We start from the raw sequence: 19,230 nt of genomic DNA, 5'->3' as shown, positions 1-19,230 counted from the left end.
CAAAGGATGTTTAGTTTGTCCAGTTAAGACTACTGTAAAAAAACATGGCGGCTTCTGTAGAGAGGAACTGCTCCCGATGTAAATATAGAGTATTTCAATATTGAGGCCTGTTCTAAGGTAAAGAAAACACCCTGGTGAAACATTATTTTATATTCAATCTCTATCAATACATCATTTTCACCTAAATCTTACACACTGAACCTTTAAATGTTTGTGTATTAAGTAGCTCTAAGACTTGTCTTGACATGATTATAGAATCCAAATGAATGTGCAGTGATTAAGTATTAAATTAAAGCTGGAACAAACAGTTAATCATTTCATTGCAGATCAAATCAGCCCTCACTGATATGAGTCTGTCGTCTTGAATGAAATGATTCCAGATGTTGAGACACTGAGCAGCAGAGAGTTCCTGCTGTTGACGGTTCCTCATCGTCCTTCACTCTCCACTGCAGAAATGCTCCTGCTCCGAACATGTTAGAATGTCTCCATGGCTTTAAATCTGAAACTGACTTGCAGACACTTTGTTTCAAACCTCACAAACCTTTTCTCTAAACTCTAATAGGGATTACAAATCTCTGTCAAAAATGCTGTGCAAGTGTGATTCAAATTATGAATAATATCCTTCTGAAGTAACACCTAACCTGTTCATTATTATATTGTATTACACTTGTGATGACTATCATAATTGTGGAGACTATTATGTTAATGTCAGTGTGCTTCTCAGTGAATATTTTTTTTGCAGCGGACGCTTCCTCTCTCTCTCTCTATTTGACATACACACGCACGCGCACACACACAGAGAGAGAGAGAGAGAGAGAGAGAGAGAGAGAGAGAGAGAGAGAGAGAGAGAGAGAGATTGTGTGTGTGTCTCCTGCTCGAGCTCAAGGACTGAAGGACACGGTAAAGCGCAGGAGATAAGCGGCTTTAATTGGCTAATTTGGCCCCATTGGCCTTTCGCAGTCTGCAGCCACCCTCACCGGAGCTGAGAGCCGCCGCAGCCCGATACACTCTCCGCTGTCTGACCGCACACACACTGCAGCTCCAATATACTCTTCTCTGGGAGCTTCTCACTGAGGACACATGGATTATCTCTGCAGCCGTTTGGTGGTCTGAGCATCTTAATTCGCTTGTGATCCAAAGTCAGACACATAATGCTCTTTTTCAAGAAAACAGACGGGACTTTCTGACAATCCTTTTGATTACTATGTGCAGACGTTTTTACTGTATGTTTCACTTTGTAAATAAGACCCAACTCCACCTGTTTCTATTCTGTTTTACGCGGAGTGTTTATGCGTAAAGTGCGCACCGGAGCGCTCTGGATCAGCAGGCTGAAGTCCGGTGTAAGTCCCCGTGACACCACGATGAGACAACTGTGCGGGGACCAGTGTCCAGCGCGGCATTCATGAGAGCCGGGGGGCCGGGGTGCTGTGGCTCGGACCGGGACGGAGCGGAGGAGCCGGGCCAGAGATGGAGGCCAATCTGAGTGTGGCGGTGGAGGCGGAGGCGGACGCGGCGGCCCCGGGGGCTGCCACGGCGTCGGGATACAACGTGCCGGCCCTGTTGTTCGGGGTGCTGCTGATCGTGGTGATCATCTGCGGGAACCTGCTGGTGTGTCTCAGCGTGTTCACGGAGAAGGCGCTGAAGACCACCACCAACTACTTCATCGTCAGTCTGGCCGTGGCGGATCTGATGCTGGCTGTACTGGTGCTGCCGCTCTTCGTCTTCTCAGAGGTGAGTTTATCTGTGACCGTCAGATGTGACCGACAGGTCATTGATCTCAGGTGACACACACACTGTGCACCTGCAGCTCCAGGGGCTCCCGGGAGGTCTCAGGGGCCCCACAGAGCTGCTTGGCACAGGACTTCAACTTTCCCCTTTCTGATCAGTTTCAGGAGCTTAGTCCCTTCATGTGACTTTTAATTTAATAAAAATAACCCTTAAAATAACATTGATTAAATCATCATTTACAGAAAGACCCTGAAATCCCATCATTTGAGAGTTTGTTTGGAAAAAGCAAAAACCAATCAGGATTAATTTAAGTATGACTTATTATCATTTTAAGGTGTAATCAATCTATGTAATCTATATGAAGGGTTATCATTTTTATTTCTGATCTCTATCCTTATAATAATCAAGAGATACTTGATATCTGACTTTTCTCCTTAATTTACACTGTTTTTACACTATTTAATGTCTCTTAATCACCAACCTAATCTATTAATGAATGGATCAATTATAGTTCATTATAATATGTTAAGATGTTTTTCTGCTCGACGTAAGCGGTAAAAACTGTCAAATTTATCACAGCCATCCCTGAAATTCCACCGTAATTGAGAGATTAAGGTCATAAGGTCTAAATTAGGGGAGGCTGTCAGGTCATGTCAATGGGTCAAGGGTTTTTAATGCAATAAAAATCCCTGAAACCATGAATACATTGTTGTAAATCTCGTTATATATCTTAATTACATTATTATTTTACTAAAAGTATTAGGGGCTCCCATATGTGAAGGACCACACAGTATGACCATTGTTTTTGATAATATATAATATTATAAGTTTTGATTGAGAATAAATGCTGGGCATTAATAAGCATTTAAAATGGCATTTGTTTAGTTTAGTTTAGTTTAGTTTAGTTTAGTTTAGTTTAAGTTAGTTTCGTTTAGTGTATTCCAAAACAATTTTACAAAACATAACAATACACTTAAACAAATTTTATCAACGAAAAAATAAGCAAATCTTATTTGACCTGTCCCTTTCATTTAAACAACATGACACATATACAGATAACCATGCCTTTTTTATTTCTTTTCTTTTCAAAAGTCACATAACAAATCAATTATTTATGAATCAACAGCCAACATCATAACATAAATATTACTCAATCAGTTCATACCATGTCATTATAACTTATTCATACATTTTCTTAAATTGAAAAGTATTTGAGCAGCAAATCATTGTTTCACTCCATAGTTTTAGAATATAGGACTAGAAGGTGAATATTCCTTGTGCGTCCAAAGGCCTTCTGCACAATTTAATTCTGCATGTGGTCATATAGAATTTTTTAATTTATACTTTCTTCTATGATCCTCGTCATTTAATGATAATGTAAATAAATGGTCTGTATTTATAGAGACATTTATATAGCACACTCACATTCATACAGTGGATCTATGTGCGGCACTCTCTGGCACAGGAGCAGTTTGGGGTGTAGTGTGTACATCTTCTGGGGTAAACTGTGATCGAACCAACGGTCTGGTTGAGATTAACAGTTCACTGCTGACCTTGGAAACATCAGCAAACTCGGCCATCTCAATCAGGGTCCATTTACTCTTCTGTTCCGGAGGTTTTAACTGTGTGTCACAGTCTTCATCATCAGACGGATGCAGTAGGTCTGTAGGTCAAGACTAACTTGTAAATCAACACGCAGAGGACAGGTCCTCCTCACAATAACAGAACATTTGAACTAAAGCTATGTGCTCAAAAGCTCCAGCACAAGTTAGAAAGTGGACCTTGGGTGCACAAATCAATTAACCGGTTGAAAAATAATATGAAACACCGACAAACAAGATATTTACATCTCATCTACAGTTTGAGGAGTTTTTATGGGGTAACGTTACACACAATAATAATGTATACCGTAATACTTGTAATGTATACCTTAAAAGAACTTAATTTTTCAGTTATGTTTTCAGTTGTTGTTGACTTTTGCACAATTTTGTTGAGATTGTAAAATAAATTCTAGCCCTTACAGAGTGCAGACATCCCAATTACAGCACCTTAATGTCGTTAACTGATCCATTAATCTGTGACCTGATGCATTAATTATGTGAGTGAGATCATGTTCCTGCAGATTTCCTGTGGAACAGTGATGGTATCAGGGTGTTAGTGTTGGCAGCAGCAGTAATACAGAGAGTGAGGGGAAAGCTGTGTATCTGTCTTCCTAAATGAAGGTGTTTGGTTTTCACATGGTCAGATTGATATTTGAGTTTAACAGTGTGGTTCCAGAAGAGAGGATTCATTCAATTCATTTTCTGATTATAGATTTTGATAATATTCTATGAAACAATGTTATATTTTCCTGTAGACACCACAAGTCTGTATGATTTCAACTGTGTTTTAAGAAAAAACTGTTTTAATCGCAATGTCAAGGAAAAGTACTCAACCAGCCACAATCCTCCTCTAGCAATGTCTCTGATTGGTCGAGCTCACTGTTACCACATGAATGTTTACCACAGCCACGAAAATCATGTTGGCTACGTTAGCATCGTTCAGCATTATTCTACGCTTACAACATAGCAATCAAGATTTCTCTTTGTAACAAGCTGCATCTTTTAGAGATGAGAAAAATAGTTCAAAGGTTAAAATCACCGCAACAAGGGTAAACTATTACTTCATTCTTAAAATAATTATGTACACAGTCTTTTAACTTAGCCTTGTTTTGTTTACCAATATTTCCTTTGAATCAAATGTATAATAGTCACGATTAATCTCATAGTGGGTCGGCATGGTTTCAAGCCTAAAAACTATGTTTTTGTTAAGTTATATATTTGTTTATTCTTATACATCTGCATTTTATGTGCATGTATGTACATTTTTCCAACATTAAAAAGTTATTTTAATGTATTTATTTCCTGCATAGTTTTTTAAAGCTGTTTATGTATTTATATTTTGTATATTTGCATAAATAGCAAAGATTGTTTTTATAATCAATTAGATTTTTGTATTATTATGTCATTTTTATTTATGGGTTGTTTTTTCCTCATATATGTCAATTCCTAAATTTATCCATCAATTTATTATTGAAGTCCTGCAGGAGTATAACATGTTGATACGTCTGTTTTAAATTCAGTGAACTGTCCCTTTGTCCGTCAGCTCTGAACTTCAGCTGACCTCCTCTTCAAGCCCCGCCCATTCATGTGACGTCACTGAGCAGCCAAACACTAAGATGTCACATTTAATATCATTGAACATCATTTGCTCAGAACAGCTGAGTCCTTCACGCCACTCTCTTTTTTATTTTTTATTTCATTTTGTTTCATTTTTTTTTGTTTAGCTCAGTGGATTCAGACATATTTTTTCCAGCGTTCACAACCGACAAACACTTGTCCTGGTCAAAACCAGCCAGTCTTTGTCTCTGAGCTCAGAGAACAACAACGTGTGCATTCCTCCTTTGGTCGCCTCTCGTCCAGGAGCCACATGTCAGCCAAGGGGCCCCTTAGCCACAGTAGGCTTATAAAATGATGCATTAACATGGTTTGTTTTACCTTTAGTCTAATTAATGCATTGTTCCTGCCATTTCCCCCTCACAGCTGATCTTTGTGTGCTCTGACCTCTGTTTTCATTTTTGTCGTCAACAAGACATTTGACCACAAAAACTAAACAAATTAAAACACTATGTTTCACCCTTAACCAGCAACACTGTTTAATACTAATAATACTAATACATCAATAATAATAGTTGAATAAAACACTATAAGGATATTACACTTACAGCCGTCTTTCTGCATTATGAGTCCCTTTGCTTTTGGTACCATCAGTTTTTTTATATATATATATATATATATATATATATATATATATTGCATACTTGTACATAGGTAAATGTTTGCTGAACCTTGTTCTGCTTTGTTGTCCTGTTATTTGTCTATTTCTGTACATTGAGCAACGAAAAAAACGGGATCAAATTCCTTTTATGTGTAGGCATACATGGCCAATTTTGCTGATTCTGATTGTGTAAGTCAGTGGTCACCAGCCTTTTCGAGCCCAAGATCACTTTTTAATTCCAAACTTAAGCCGAGATCTACCATTACATTACATTTCATTTAGGTGACACTTTTATCCAAAGCGACTTATAATAAGTGCATCAACCATGAGGAACAAACCCAGAACAACAAGAATCAAGAAAGTACTATTTCTTCAAAAAAGCAAAACTACAAAGTGCTATAAGTAAGTGCCATTTAAGTGATACTAAATTGTTAGTTTAAACTTTTATTCAAGGTATAGTCGGAAGAGGTGTGTTTTTAGTTTGCGGCGGAAGATGTGTAGACTTTCTGTCCTGATGTCAATGTGGAGCTCATTCCACCATTTAGGAGCCAGGACAGCAAACAGTCGTGATTTTGTTGATATCTTCCAAAAAACCCACTTAGGAAGGTCATACTTGTTATTTTTTGCAATTTCTGTTAAAGGCTGAATGTACAAGAAATAAATATACACAAAGAAAGGCAGTTGTGCAAATGTTTCTGTTCAGCACACAATATTCAAATTAATATCAATTCATATTTATAATGCAAAATATGTAGCTTCTCAGTTCCACAACATGTTCTGTACTGCAGCACAATATTTTTAAATATAGGCTTTGATTTGAATATGGCCACAAATATGATTATTTCCTTGTATGAAAGAAGTCCCTTTTCATTAAATAAATGCCAGTACTACACAGTATGAAGCCGAAATATTCGCTGCAGCAAATATTTCACAATAAAACCCCTTTTTTAAACAAGGGAATGGATTCCAACAACAGAAACACTCGAGTGCTTTTATTTTGAAAAGGCATACAGAAAGTGTTGCAACCATTTGTTTGTGACATAAATTCATCAGATAAACATTAAAAATCAGTTGAAAGATCATCTTCTCTGTTTATTCTGCTGTGAACCACAATGTTAATCTTTCTATGACACAAACGTATTTACATCACTTCCCGAACCCGTTTCAAAGTAAAAGCACTCCAGCGTTTCACCTTCTGAATCCACTCATTTGTTCCAACGGGGCTTTGTTTATTATCGACAGACCGAAAGATGCGCATCTTCATACCGTAGAGTCCTGACATTTACTTTAGTACATGAACCAACTTGTTCTTGAAGGAAATGCAGGAGATAAACCTGCAGCTCCGCCGCCAGTAACCGACACACAGCGCGTGTGAAAAACAGACAACGGACACACAGCTGATCTGCGGCGCAACGACAGCCAGTGAGTTCAGAGAGTTCGGGATCGACAGTGAAGACTGCGAGATCGACCGGTAGATCGCGATCGACAGGTTGGCGACCACTGGTGTAAGATATTGGTGAAAGGGATCTACTGGCAGAAATTGAATATAGAATAATCCTAGTGATGTTTTCATGAGTGTGTTTCATCTTAATTGAACAAATAGTTTTTTTTCTTTACCCTAGAATGGGCCCTTTATATTTAAATACTTTATATTTACATCAGGGGGGTCCTCTCTACGGAGGCCGCCATTTTTTTAACATTAGCCGAAACTGGACAAACTAAACATCTTTGAGTTTTTATGACAACTGAAGGCTACCACAGGTTCTCTTTCATGTTTGGAAGGGGAGGGTGAGGTGAGGGGTATTCAGCATTGAAACTTCACCATTAGATGTCACTAAATTCTACACACTGAACCTTTAACATGCCCATACACATAAAAAATAATAATTTCAGCTGTTATTCCAGTTTAATGGAGCTTTAAACCTAGGGTTGGTAATCCTGCAAAAGCTAGAAAGAGCAGGCTACACTTTGAAAAAATGCAACTGATACGTCCCACTCCCTCCAATCAGCCCTCTTGTCAAAGCTACATGAACGTGCACTGACTGACAGCTGCTAGAAGACAACTTTTCCGTGACTTGCTCACTAACTTCTGGCTGTCGTCTCTGCTTCAGTGGTGTATGTCTCTTGGGCTTGTGCAGACTGCGGTTATGTGCAAAGAGAGCACAAGCAGGGTGCGCTCAGGCAGGCAGGTCAGTTAGAGACAGACAGGTACAACAATAATTGGTGGTGTTTATTACAGTCCTGCGAGGGCCACAAACATCAGTGTTTTTCTTTTTTCTTTTTAGATGACCATTTATTTATGGCGATTGTTACAAGGATTTCAACAAATTGGATAAAAAGTATTTCAAAAACAACTTACCAACCCACCTTTGAATATAAAGGTACTCATTTTTACCTAGTAAAAGTAAAAATATTGTGATGATAAAATACAGAAATATTATTAGCAAAATGTACTAAATGTTTTAAAAGTAAACATTCTGCCCCTGTTGTATTATTCTATGTGACATTATTTTTTACCCCTGTCCATTTGTTTGTTTGTGTGTGAGCAAGATTACACTGAAACAACTGAACAAATTATCATTGAAGGATCTAGGGGGTCAGGCAGGGAAGGGAAGGTCATAATTTTGGTGTGGATCTGCATCAAAGGAAAGATCCAGGAATTTTCTTGTCACTTTTTGTCACCATTTTCAGTGAACTGATGAGTGTGTGTAATTTGGTGCAGCTTGATTGACTTTAAGGAGACAGATGGGCCTTGGTGGAGGTTTTACACTCTTCTGAGTGCCATTCTAGTTAATAATGATGCATTGATACTGCAGCTATAATTATAGCTGCTTGAGATGGAGCTGGTTTTAACTACTTTAAGTACAGTTAATTCACTTAGTGCTGCCCAACCTAATGGCCTGGTCCCTGCAAATGGTCACCAGATAAATAAGGGGGTCTGTCAGGTTATAAATGGGAGAGGAAAGTTCTGCTGTGCAAATCTCTCAAGCAAAAAAAAAAAAATTGTTTTTGTGAAATATTTGATTATTTTTAGGTGAACTGTTTTTGATGAAACTGTGAATAACTCATAGACGTCTGAAACATGACAAAGAGCTCCAAGTTACTCCTCTTTGTAAATTGTATGCATTCTATAATATAAACTCATCATATATTGTATAAGTAAAGTAAGTTTAAAATCTCAAGCACCTCAACATTGTACTAAAGTACATTACATGAGTGAGTCAGTGACTGACCACACTGCATGTGTCTCTGTGTCTCTGTGTCTCAGTTTCAGGACGGCGTGTGGACCCTCGGCACCACCACCTGCGATGGTCTAATGACCATGGACGTGATGCTGTGCACCGCCTCCATCTTCAACCTCTGCGCCATCAGCGTCGACAGGTCAGTGCGCAGCTGTACACACAACAGATGAGACGGTACTGCAGAGAAGCATCACGATAAGCTACGTGAGGATACCATTTAAATGATGATGCACTGTAAATAGTGTGAATGTGACTAATAATGTGTAAAACTCCTGATGATTCAGCTAGATATTTTTGATACGTGGCACTGCAGGAATAGATTATTGACTCACCAGAATCATGAGGATTCATCCTCTGGGCAGCATGAATAGATATCGATCTAAAACTAATATAAATGCAGCAGTGCATGAATCTTCCTTCAAGTTCAGATTTGGTTGATGCTGTTTAGGATAGGTATTATCTCATTATAAAGTAATATTTGATCTTTTAGTTGTTCTTTTTAATCTCTTTGAATCCTTTGTAAAGCATCTTTGAGTTCCTTGAAAAGCGCTATACAAATGAAAATTATTATTATTATTATTATTATTATTATTATTATTACTTTACAGGAAGTAGGTTGTCGTGCTGCTGAAGTGTATTGGATAATAGAAAGAGCTTTTTCTAATATTTTGTCCACTCCATAACCATAAACAAGGAAGGCTAAATAATATGAGTGTGAAATAGCAGGAATCTTCAATGAATAAAGAAGAAGCCAAATCTTTACTAACATAGATCATCTGTAAAGAAATATTTCACAGGATACGTGAAAGTATGGACCTACTGGTGGCAGGTCAGACGATGCTAAGAGTCATTAGGGGCAGGTCAAACTTCAGCTGTAACTCACCGACTCTGTGTCAAAGCCAGAGCCTTAATCTGCCTCAGGTCAGGGTCAACCAGGACCAACCACCTGATTAATCAAACCAGAGCCATGAGCGCTCTGTCAGGCACACTGAGGACGCCTCACTGAGGGCTTCAGATCTCCACCTGAAGTCACGCCACGGTTCACTCTGATGTGGAAATATGACAATGACCTTTTGTCTGTTTCCCGTAAAAGCTCCAAAAGAAGAAAAATCCGAGCAGACAGAACAATTTAATGCCCCAAATGAAGGATGTGCCCGCAGTGCTGAACCACCAGCTTTGCTCTGCGCTCATTAGTTTGACTCAATGAGATTATGTGAACCCTCGGCTGATGTTGAAGAATGAAACTCTGAGCTGAAAATACAGGCAGCTCCTCAAACCCGATGTCCCAACTCTAGGAAATATGATTACATCAGAGAGCAATGGGGGCAGTGAAGCTAACATGGACTGATGGTGATGATCTGAAGCTTTTTGAGGCAGTTAGAGATTTAACTGGATGGCAGAGTCTGAATTATTCAACAGACTGAGCAGGAAACCAATCCTGAGGGTGTGCAGAGTCCATGTGCTGCTGGTGTCCACAAGTGAAAGGTGGAAATCTTGTGGTATCTCTGGAGGTTTGATGGTTTTTACAGCAAACAGACTGATGACCTGCTATCATTCATAGACAGATTAATGAACAGGAACAGGGGCCAGAGGGTTCAGGGGGCCCCTCAGCCAGAGCTTCTAAATAAAGTCGCTGTGTATTTCTTGTTGGAAAGTCAGTCTCATGTTTGTTGTTTATCTTAATCTTTTGAAGAAATCGTGTGACATTAATAAATCCTATCATTCGCTTATGGTGAAGGGTTAGTGAGCTATCTCTATAAACGGATTCTGTGTGTGAATATGCAGAATCCTCTGATTTCCATTTCTAGTTTGACCAATCAAATTTGAGCAGGCTTTGGTTGCCTGCAGGTAAACATGTGGAGAGTAAAAGAGACGAAACACATTGACGGCTTTTTGATTTATCTACATTCATCTGGACCTAAAAGACCTACAAAAAGTATCACTGTGTTTTGTGAGGAGAAACATTCGACTTGTTGGATAAAAGAAAGTCAGTGTCTACACTGGAAGCACCAAAATATGGACCGTTGCCCCCAGAGGCTAATTGTCATCAGATGATGGGCTCCCAGATTGGTGAATTAAGGTTTCAGATATACACTCCAGCGAAGTATCTGCACAAGTGGATGCAGACTTTCTCCAAAGTTTGCCTTTCCCACATGTGCAATGCAGCAGGAGATTCTCCACACAGACCTGTTCACAACAACACAGAAATCTCCAAAGCGTTCAGGTGAGGGGTGGTGCAGCAGCCCGAGGCTGCTTTTTTTTCATTTTTGCATCTGTCGAGTGTTAGAAATGTCACCAACACACCCACTCGTTCGCAGTGAATCCTCTGGATGATCTACTGCTGTGCTCTCACAGCGAATCCTTTGAACATTATCCAGAGTTTTTACCAAGTGGGTTGGCAGGAGAAACTCTGGAGCCTCTAACTTGGACATTTGTGCTCTCAAATACAGCCTCTAAAATATCAGGAGATTTTCTGGAGTTCAGTGCATGTTTGAAAGCAGCTTTTTGTAACTATGAGGGTATACTGATTAGCTTAGCTTAGCATAAAGACTGGAAACAGCTTCTCTAGCTCTGTACCAAGATAATGAAATCTACCACCATCAACTCTAAACCTCACTCATTAACATTTGTTTAATCAGTTCAAAGAAGTTAAGAGTAAAACCGACAATTTACAATTTGACAGGGGTTACACACCAGACTGCTTATTGGCTGGGACCAGTAATTTCCGCCTGCGCCCTTCTGTCTCAAACCTACTAGCCCTAGCTTCATATTTAATGTACAGATATGAGAGTTGTAATAATCTTCTCCAGTATGGAAGAAGTATTCCGATACTTTACTCAGGTAAAGGTACAAACACCATAAAAGTGAATGACTCTTCCAAATACCGATGTTGACTGTTGACTTAAAGGTCTTATCACCTATGAACATGTGTGGTGGAGGATGATTTTATGCCTAAAGGAGGGGGTCAGACCATTAAGCTCAAATCAGGCTTTTCCTGCAGATGTAGCTTCCATGTGTAAATATCATCATGTGTTCATGTGTGTGAGGGTCTGCAGCCCTACATGTGACCGCAGGGACTGTACACATCCAATCACACCAGACTAGAGGGGTGCAGAAAAGGAAATTCAACATTTCCACAGCAGACATTTTGACCCTTCAGTCACAGGTGGAACTGATAACATTTGAATGGTCCACTGCAATCATTACAGGAAGTTATTATATTATTATTAGTTCCACCTTTGATTCTCCAACTGTGACAGGTCAATATGTCGGCTGTAAAGAGAGAAAAGACAAGAAAAGAAAAAAATGGTCTGTGAATGTCATTCATTTGGGAACAATAACGAAACGAGAGTGCTCTGATTCTGCCAACAGCCGTCAAGATTCAGATTAGGAAGCAGAAAATCAATTTCTCGCTCAATCTTTAAGGTTTTCAATTACTAGGATGATGGAGGAGGTGAACTGATTTTTATTGCATTTCTGTGTCTGATGTATGACTGTCGATTGTCTTACTGGCCTTCTCTATTTAAATGTATGACAAACATGGGCTGCAGAAATTTGGCAAAAGCCTAAACTGGCAATGTATTGATATTTTAAGAATGATTATAAATGTGAAAAATATGATAAACATAACATGTAGAGTACTGCTACACACTGGATGATGTAAGTGATTCAGAACGGAGCTGTAATGGATTAAATATTGATAATGTTTTTGCATTGTTAGATATATATTCTTAAGCATGGAACATAATGGGGGGAAAAAACTTTTTTTAAATCCCTATACTTTTTACTTTAGTTGGAGTATTATTCTAAGTGAATTGTATCTCATTCCTAAAGTCCAATAATAATGGAAGTGTATGTCCTGTAAATGCTCCTCTGTTTTGGTTGTGTATTGGAAACAATTCATATAATAACAACTGTAAATAGTTTCATAAAGAAACAATGGTTTGCAGCCAGTTGTCTGTTTAGTGATTAAAGGTAGGGTTGGTAAAACTTTTAATATTATTTGCGGAAATCCTCTTCACGTCCTAATAACCATTAATAAAGTTGTCTGAAAAAAAAAGGTGGTGCCTGTGGCCCTACCGGAACTGTAATCAACACAACGTGTACCTGTCTATCACTAACCTTCCTGCCTGCCTGCGTGCACACTGCCCGTGCTCTCACTGCGTATGACTTCGTAAGTCTTCAGGCTGAGAGACAAACACCACTGAAGCAGAGACGATACTCAGAAGTTAGCAAGCGAGTCATGAAAACTTCAGCTTCCAGCAGTTGTCAGTCAGTGCACGTTCATGTGTTTTGGGGGCGGAGCTTTGACGAGAGGGCTGATGGGAGGGGGTGGGATGTATCAGTATCAGCCTCCTCTTGGTTGCTTTTCCAGGATTACCAACCCTAGCTTTAAGTTTTAAAGCATGCGAAGTGAAAAGATTTATTCACCTTCTGAAGTCACTGAACAAAATGGTTTGAAGAGGGGGAAGTAAAGAGAGAAGCAGAAAGAAAATAGAGAGATGCTACAGGTGCTAATGGTTAGCTCGCCATACATCTGGCCCTGCTTCCACTCTCCACCAATTTCTCACTGATCAGTGAATGTGTGTTTGTAGTGTGATATATAATGAGAATCACTGAACCATAATGAACATGCTAATGAGACAAACAGAAATCAATGAATTATGAATGATGATGTGGCAGTTCTCAGTTTGCTTAGTGATACCTCATATATTTTTCTGCAGATTATAAAGTTTCTTGCGCTTGTTGCAGGTTCATCGCCGTTTCAATCCCTCTCAACTACAACAGGAAGCACGTGGACATGCGGCAGACGGTGCTGCTGTCGGCCACCTGGATCCTGGCCCTTGCCGTGGCCTCACCTGTCATTTTCGGCATCAACAACGTGCCTGGTCGCGACTCCAGTGAATGTAAACTAGAAAATGACGACTATGTCCTCTACTCGTCTGTGTGCTCCTTCTTCATCCCCTGTCCAATCATGGTGCTGCTGTACTTCGGCATGTTTCGTGGCCTGCGGCGCTGGGAGGAAGCGCGTAAGGCCAAGCTGAAGAACAGCATCCAGGCCTGTCGCAAGCTGCAGGAGGCCGCTACCTCGCTGCCGCCACTGGCCTCATTGCCACCGCCGCTGCCACCCATCATAGAGCGGGAACTGACCGATACTCCAGATGAACCATCCACCTTCCCGTCAGCAGAACAGCCTTTCCACTTGTCAGAGTACAAAGATGGCCCTGTGCCGACGGTCAGCTTCGCAGATATCAGGTTCAATCCTGACCCTCAAAAGAAAAAGAGGGCCAAGATCAACAGCCGGGAGAGGAAAGCCATGAAGGTGCTTCCTGTCGTTGTGGGTGAGTTCACCCCCCATTCCGCAGCATCTGTGCTATCAAAAAACAGAAAAACTAAAGACAGATGCAAAACTGAAAAAGTCGCAGACAAAATTGTCAATTTGGTCTGTTGTTTGATCGATTTTAGTGATCAATGTGCTGTAAACAAAAACACGTGATTTCTGCTGCAGAATTTATCCGTCATATCCTTCCTCCTGCATGCTCTACCCAGGCATCACCCCTTGCTTGAATGTTACGGACATCTCCCTCTTGTAGTGAACGCATCTGACCCATACAATCTACTGCTGCATTCTTCATACATAGAAGACAAACAGGAAAATGTCAAGACCAAGTTCCGGGCTGAAAATTATGTGTCAACAAGTTGTTATTTAAATTAATTCAAATGGTCAAAATATTGAGATCACAGAAAACCCAGCTATTGTCTGCCTCCAGCTAAATGTGTCCAGCTCATTACACAATTGTTCTTTGGACTTAAAGTTCTGCAGGAGTTTTGACGTTTGACATCAAGGTGAAAACGACCCAAAGTCCCTACAGCAGCTTACGTATGTAGTAAGTAAGTCATGTGCTAGTACACAAACATTGGAAAGGGTTTCTCAGAGTTACGGTATATTTAGAAAAAAATGTCATGCATCCGACCCACCCACCCACACGGACACCTACATGAACAGTGATATGAGTGACTGCACACCTCACCTCCACCTCTTAAAGAAAAGGTTGGCCTATTAATAGCAGCCAGTGTTGGTCCTAATAGATAGAAGTGCTTCCCCTTAGCACACAGCAGCTAATCCTGTAGGTCCTTATCTGAAATCCAATTATTGTGTAAGGAGTTGGTCAGACACGATCCTCAGTGTGCAGTTAATTCTCATGAATCTCTCATAGGTTGTGGCCTAAGAGTAGGACTTAACAATTTAAATAAAATAACATAACAAACAGACCTGTTTTGATGGTCTACATAGTATTCCAAAAAGAAAACAAATTCTGCCATTTAGATTCAGATAAAATGTTTTCTTAAAAAAATGCGGGGTTGAAAAATCTGACAGCTCTGTCCATCTGCTGTGTGTGATTTACACTCAACTACCTTAGACCAGGGCAAAGTAGGTCAGTTAGTTGAAGCGCCACATTCACAATGTGGAGGTTGTTAGATAGTTTGAGAGATGTGTAGACTGTGCAGTTGCGGGCAGGTATGTAAACTGGTAGATTGGTAGGTCGATGAGGTTAGTAGTTTGAAAGATACAGTAGATAGATTGGTAAGTAAGAAAGTAAATAGGTAGGAAGTTAAAGCTCAGCTTTATTAGCTCTTTATTCAGCTAGCAACTGACTGAGTGGGTATGCTTTTAAGTTGGTTGGTTTGTAGGATGGTAAATAGAAAAGTCAATGTCATGGATGGTAGATGGTTGAGGCTTGTAAGTAGGTATATAGGTAGTTCAGTAAGTACTGTAGTCTACTTACCAGTAAAGTGGTCTACTTACCAGTTTACTGGTAAACTGGTAAGTAGACAGTAAATTGGTAGATTGTGTGATAGGTTTGTAGGTAGGTAGGGTGGTTGTTAAACATTTGTGGGCAGGTTGGTGTAGATTGGCTAATAAGTTGGTAGGTATGGTTTGTAGTACGGTAGATGTGTAGACTGGAAAATTTAAAAGTCAGTTAGTAACCTGGTAGGTTTGTGACTAATCTGTTTAGTTGGTCAGCAGATAGGTCATTTGGTAGCTTAGTAAATACATTGCTAAAAGGTACATTAGATGGTAGATGGGTTCATCAGTTTGGTAGAGTTATGGGTTGGTTGGTTTCTGGGACGTTAATAATTAGGTTAATCACACGTTAATAATTTCATTGTAAAACCGTAATTGTTCAGCTCAACCTGAGGGACAGGATTTCTGTTCTTCTGATCCAGAAACCTCTGACCTTTCAAGATAGATATTTTTCTACTTCATGTGTTTGGGCTAAGCTTGGCTAGACATGAGCCAAACCTATATCTGTACTGTACAATATCCTGACACATATGCCTCTGAGGAAGAAGAGAGGAAAAAGCCTGATCTCTGATTCTTTTTCTCCTCCCGAAGGTGCCTTCCTGTTCTGCTGGACTCCCTTCTTTGTCCTCCACACGATGCGAGCTCGCTGTCAAGACTGCTACGTCCCACCAGGCCTGATGAGCGTGGTGACGTGGCTTGGCTACGTCAACAGCGCTCTCAACCCGGTCATTTACACCATCTTCAACACAGAGTTCAGGAACTTCTTCAAAAAGTTTCTGCACCGCTGCTGCTCCTAGAACTGAACCACTGCTGCTGCTGCATGGAATATTTTTGAATGCACAGCTGCTGCGAGAGACACTACTGACAGATGGTTTAGTGTGTATAGTCTGTGTATGTCGCCATTGTTTCCTTCCTCTGTGAGGTTTTTATTTTTATACATGTGATGACAGCAAAGTTTGTTTGAGCTTTATGTATCCTGAGAAGAAGCTTTAGTCTGAGGAACAAACTGTTCAGAGGATCAGAAACACATCTTCATAACCAACCATAACTGATTTTATATGGGGAAATTCATCTTTTCAAAATAAAAGTATACACAAAAATGCAGGTTGTGTGATGGTAATGCACTGATCGTGTGGTCAGTAATGCATAAACAAACTGTCTTATTATACCACTGGAGCCGTTTTCAGACATTAACTCTGGTAAATGTACACAAAACTGGGGCGGACATATTCCAGAATTTGCCTTCAATATTGACAGCAGGAGAGTTGTTGGTTCGGACGTGTTCACAACAACAGGACATTTTCCGGAACTTTCAGGCGAGGAGTGAGCATGCAGGAGGCAGGACATGACATAAATTCGACTGCTTTTACAGCCAAAAGGTCTCGAATCTCGTTGTCTTTCTGACTTGACATCTTCAGCAGCATCTATTATGTTTATGGCTCCTCTTTTTCATCCTTAAATATTTTGTGTGCAACAAGTTACAAACGTCATCGATGCACCCATTTACTCGCTGTGAATATTCAGGACAGTTTCCTGTCTTTGTGTTCACTCGTAAATTTGCTTGACATTTCACCAGGGGGCTGGCAGGAACATTTTTGGGGTCACAACTGGCTCGGACATTTACATTCTCACATAGGCCCCTTCCTGAAATTTCAGGAAAATGTGCAGTTCATGTGTGAAGGCAGTAGACCTCCCCCTCTTAAAGGCTACTGAGGGGAACTAGACAAAAGAAAGATGTGACCCTGAATGAACTTAATCATGTCCACAGTGATTGGCGGTTGACAGCTGTTGAGGCCTGTGTCAAAGAACGTGTCATAAAATGTTAATCAACACAGGAGAATGTGGGGAATAAATTGAATTAGATAAAATGAGATGAGATAGATAGAATTCATCAAGAGATCATAGATATTTTATAAACTGCCACATATTTTATTCATTAAAAAAAGTAAAATATTACAAATCAGATTTGTTATCTGTATTGTACTGTCCATTGAATACCATCACCATATGACATATTTTACCGCTGAAACAAATGATCTACAGCCACAATTTCACTGGATGATCCAGAAACGGCCATAGAGTGACACACAAGTCTGAAGAACACATTTTTAACATGATGAAGAATCCTGATGTCTGAGGATGAGATCACCAAATTGTACCATGAATTGTTCAAATCATAATCTTCAGTGTTCCTGGATCGCTTCAACTTGTTGGTGAGCCGCTGAATCCATATTAATCCAAAAAGCAGATGCTCTCAAAATATGGTTTTAAAATGTAGTTATAATCCCACAAAATCAAAATTCTACAAGATATTGAAGTGATGAGATACAGAGCTTGCAGCACACCGTTGCCTGTGAGCAGGTTCTGGTGACTCAGGAGTCCTGCGGACAAAAAATAATATGGCGGCCTCCGCAGAGAGGACCTACTCTATATTTGGTATTTAAATATAAACGGCCCATTCTAGGGTAAAGACAACACCAATTCATACAATCTGCAAATTTTAAACAAATATAGATATGATTCCAGTAGATTAAATGTGTGCCTTTTCAATCGTAGAGAAATACTTTTCTATATTTTCTGTATTTTTATCATTTCTCATGAGATAAAAGAAAAGACAATTTTGAGCAGAAAAATCTTCTTCTTGGTTGGTGCACAGTTATTTAGGCGACATATGATTGTCTATCCTGCAGCCTTTCATTCATAGTCTTTGATGTAATCTGTGACGTTTACTGAACAGTAGGATATTAATTGGTGCTCCTCCAAGGCTAAATGTGTTTTGCCTTATAAAAACAACAGACTTGGTTAGAAGTGAAATCAGAAAGCAACATTCACTGACAGTCAGAGAGTAGCGAGCGTTGGGGATGTTATTGTGCACGCTCGCTCACACACCTGTGAAACATACTGAACATTGCGCAAGCCTATGCTGCACTGTCTTCTGTGGCTGAAAGGTCAGTGGTGTGTTTTGTTTCACCTGTGAACACAGTGAACATGTCACAGTGCACAGCCCCAACACTTCTTCCCTCAGCTACGTCACAGCTGCTCAGTATATTTCAGACAGAGGACCTCGAGCGGCCGAGGCCCCTTCACTTTGTCATCTGGACCTCCACTGAAGGTCCAGATGACAAAAAGACGTGAGGCTTTAAAAACGTCTCAGCAGATCTGGTCAGAGTGAACAGTTGAGAGCTCGGAGGAAAGAGTGACCACGACATGCTCATGATGCATCTGGTGTTTCCCATTCGGCTCCTCGCCGGCTTGCACAGGTGGATTCTTGTTGTGCTCTGTCTGTAAACCCAACAGCTTCCTTTGTTAAAGTTCCCTACATTAACAGCTCAGATCACCTGAGCTGTTAATGTAGGAGATTTCTGTTCCTGAGAGGGAGAGGGAGGGGCCTCTTCACTGTCAGCGAGCAGCAGCAGACGTCTGAGCGCCACTGGGACTGAGACGCAACAGAATCAAATGTCATCATGTCTGAGGTGACTCATCAGGGGCTGCTCTGACAGACCACCTGAGTGCTGACTGTCAGCAAGTTGGGGAAAAAAATCTGTCCTCAGGGGCTAAACACAGAAAACTGTGTCAATATGAAAAAACTCAAAGTGAGACAGGAAACACAAATGTGTCTGGTGGGAGTCCTGCAGG

General features: G+C 40.2%; 1 protein-coding gene across 1 annotated transcript; it reads left to right on the top strand.

Annotated features, from left to right (window-relative positions):
* Positions 1 to 887: 887 nt before the first annotated feature.
* Positions 888 to 17,559, top strand: drd4a (dopamine receptor D4a). Its single transcript, XM_035155876.2, has 4 exons — positions 888 to 1,731; positions 8,813 to 8,925; positions 13,539 to 14,128; positions 16,186 to 17,559. Exons 1-4 carry the CDS (start codon positions 1,468 to 1,470, stop codon positions 16,389 to 16,391), a joined length of 1,173 nt encoding a protein of 390 aa, XP_035011767.1. The 5' UTR covers positions 888 to 1,467; the 3' UTR covers positions 16,392 to 17,559.
* Positions 17,560 to 19,230: the final 1,671 nt, after the last annotated feature.

Source organism: Hippoglossus stenolepis, chromosome 5 (genome assembly GCF_022539355.2).
Source record: "Hippoglossus stenolepis isolate QCI-W04-F060 chromosome 5, HSTE1.2, whole genome shotgun sequence".
Classification (NCBI taxonomy): domain Eukaryota; kingdom Metazoa; phylum Chordata; class Actinopteri; order Pleuronectiformes; family Pleuronectidae; genus Hippoglossus; species Hippoglossus stenolepis.
The sequence above is the reverse complement of the archived record's forward strand: the minus strand, read 5'-3'. Positions and strand labels throughout refer to the sequence as shown.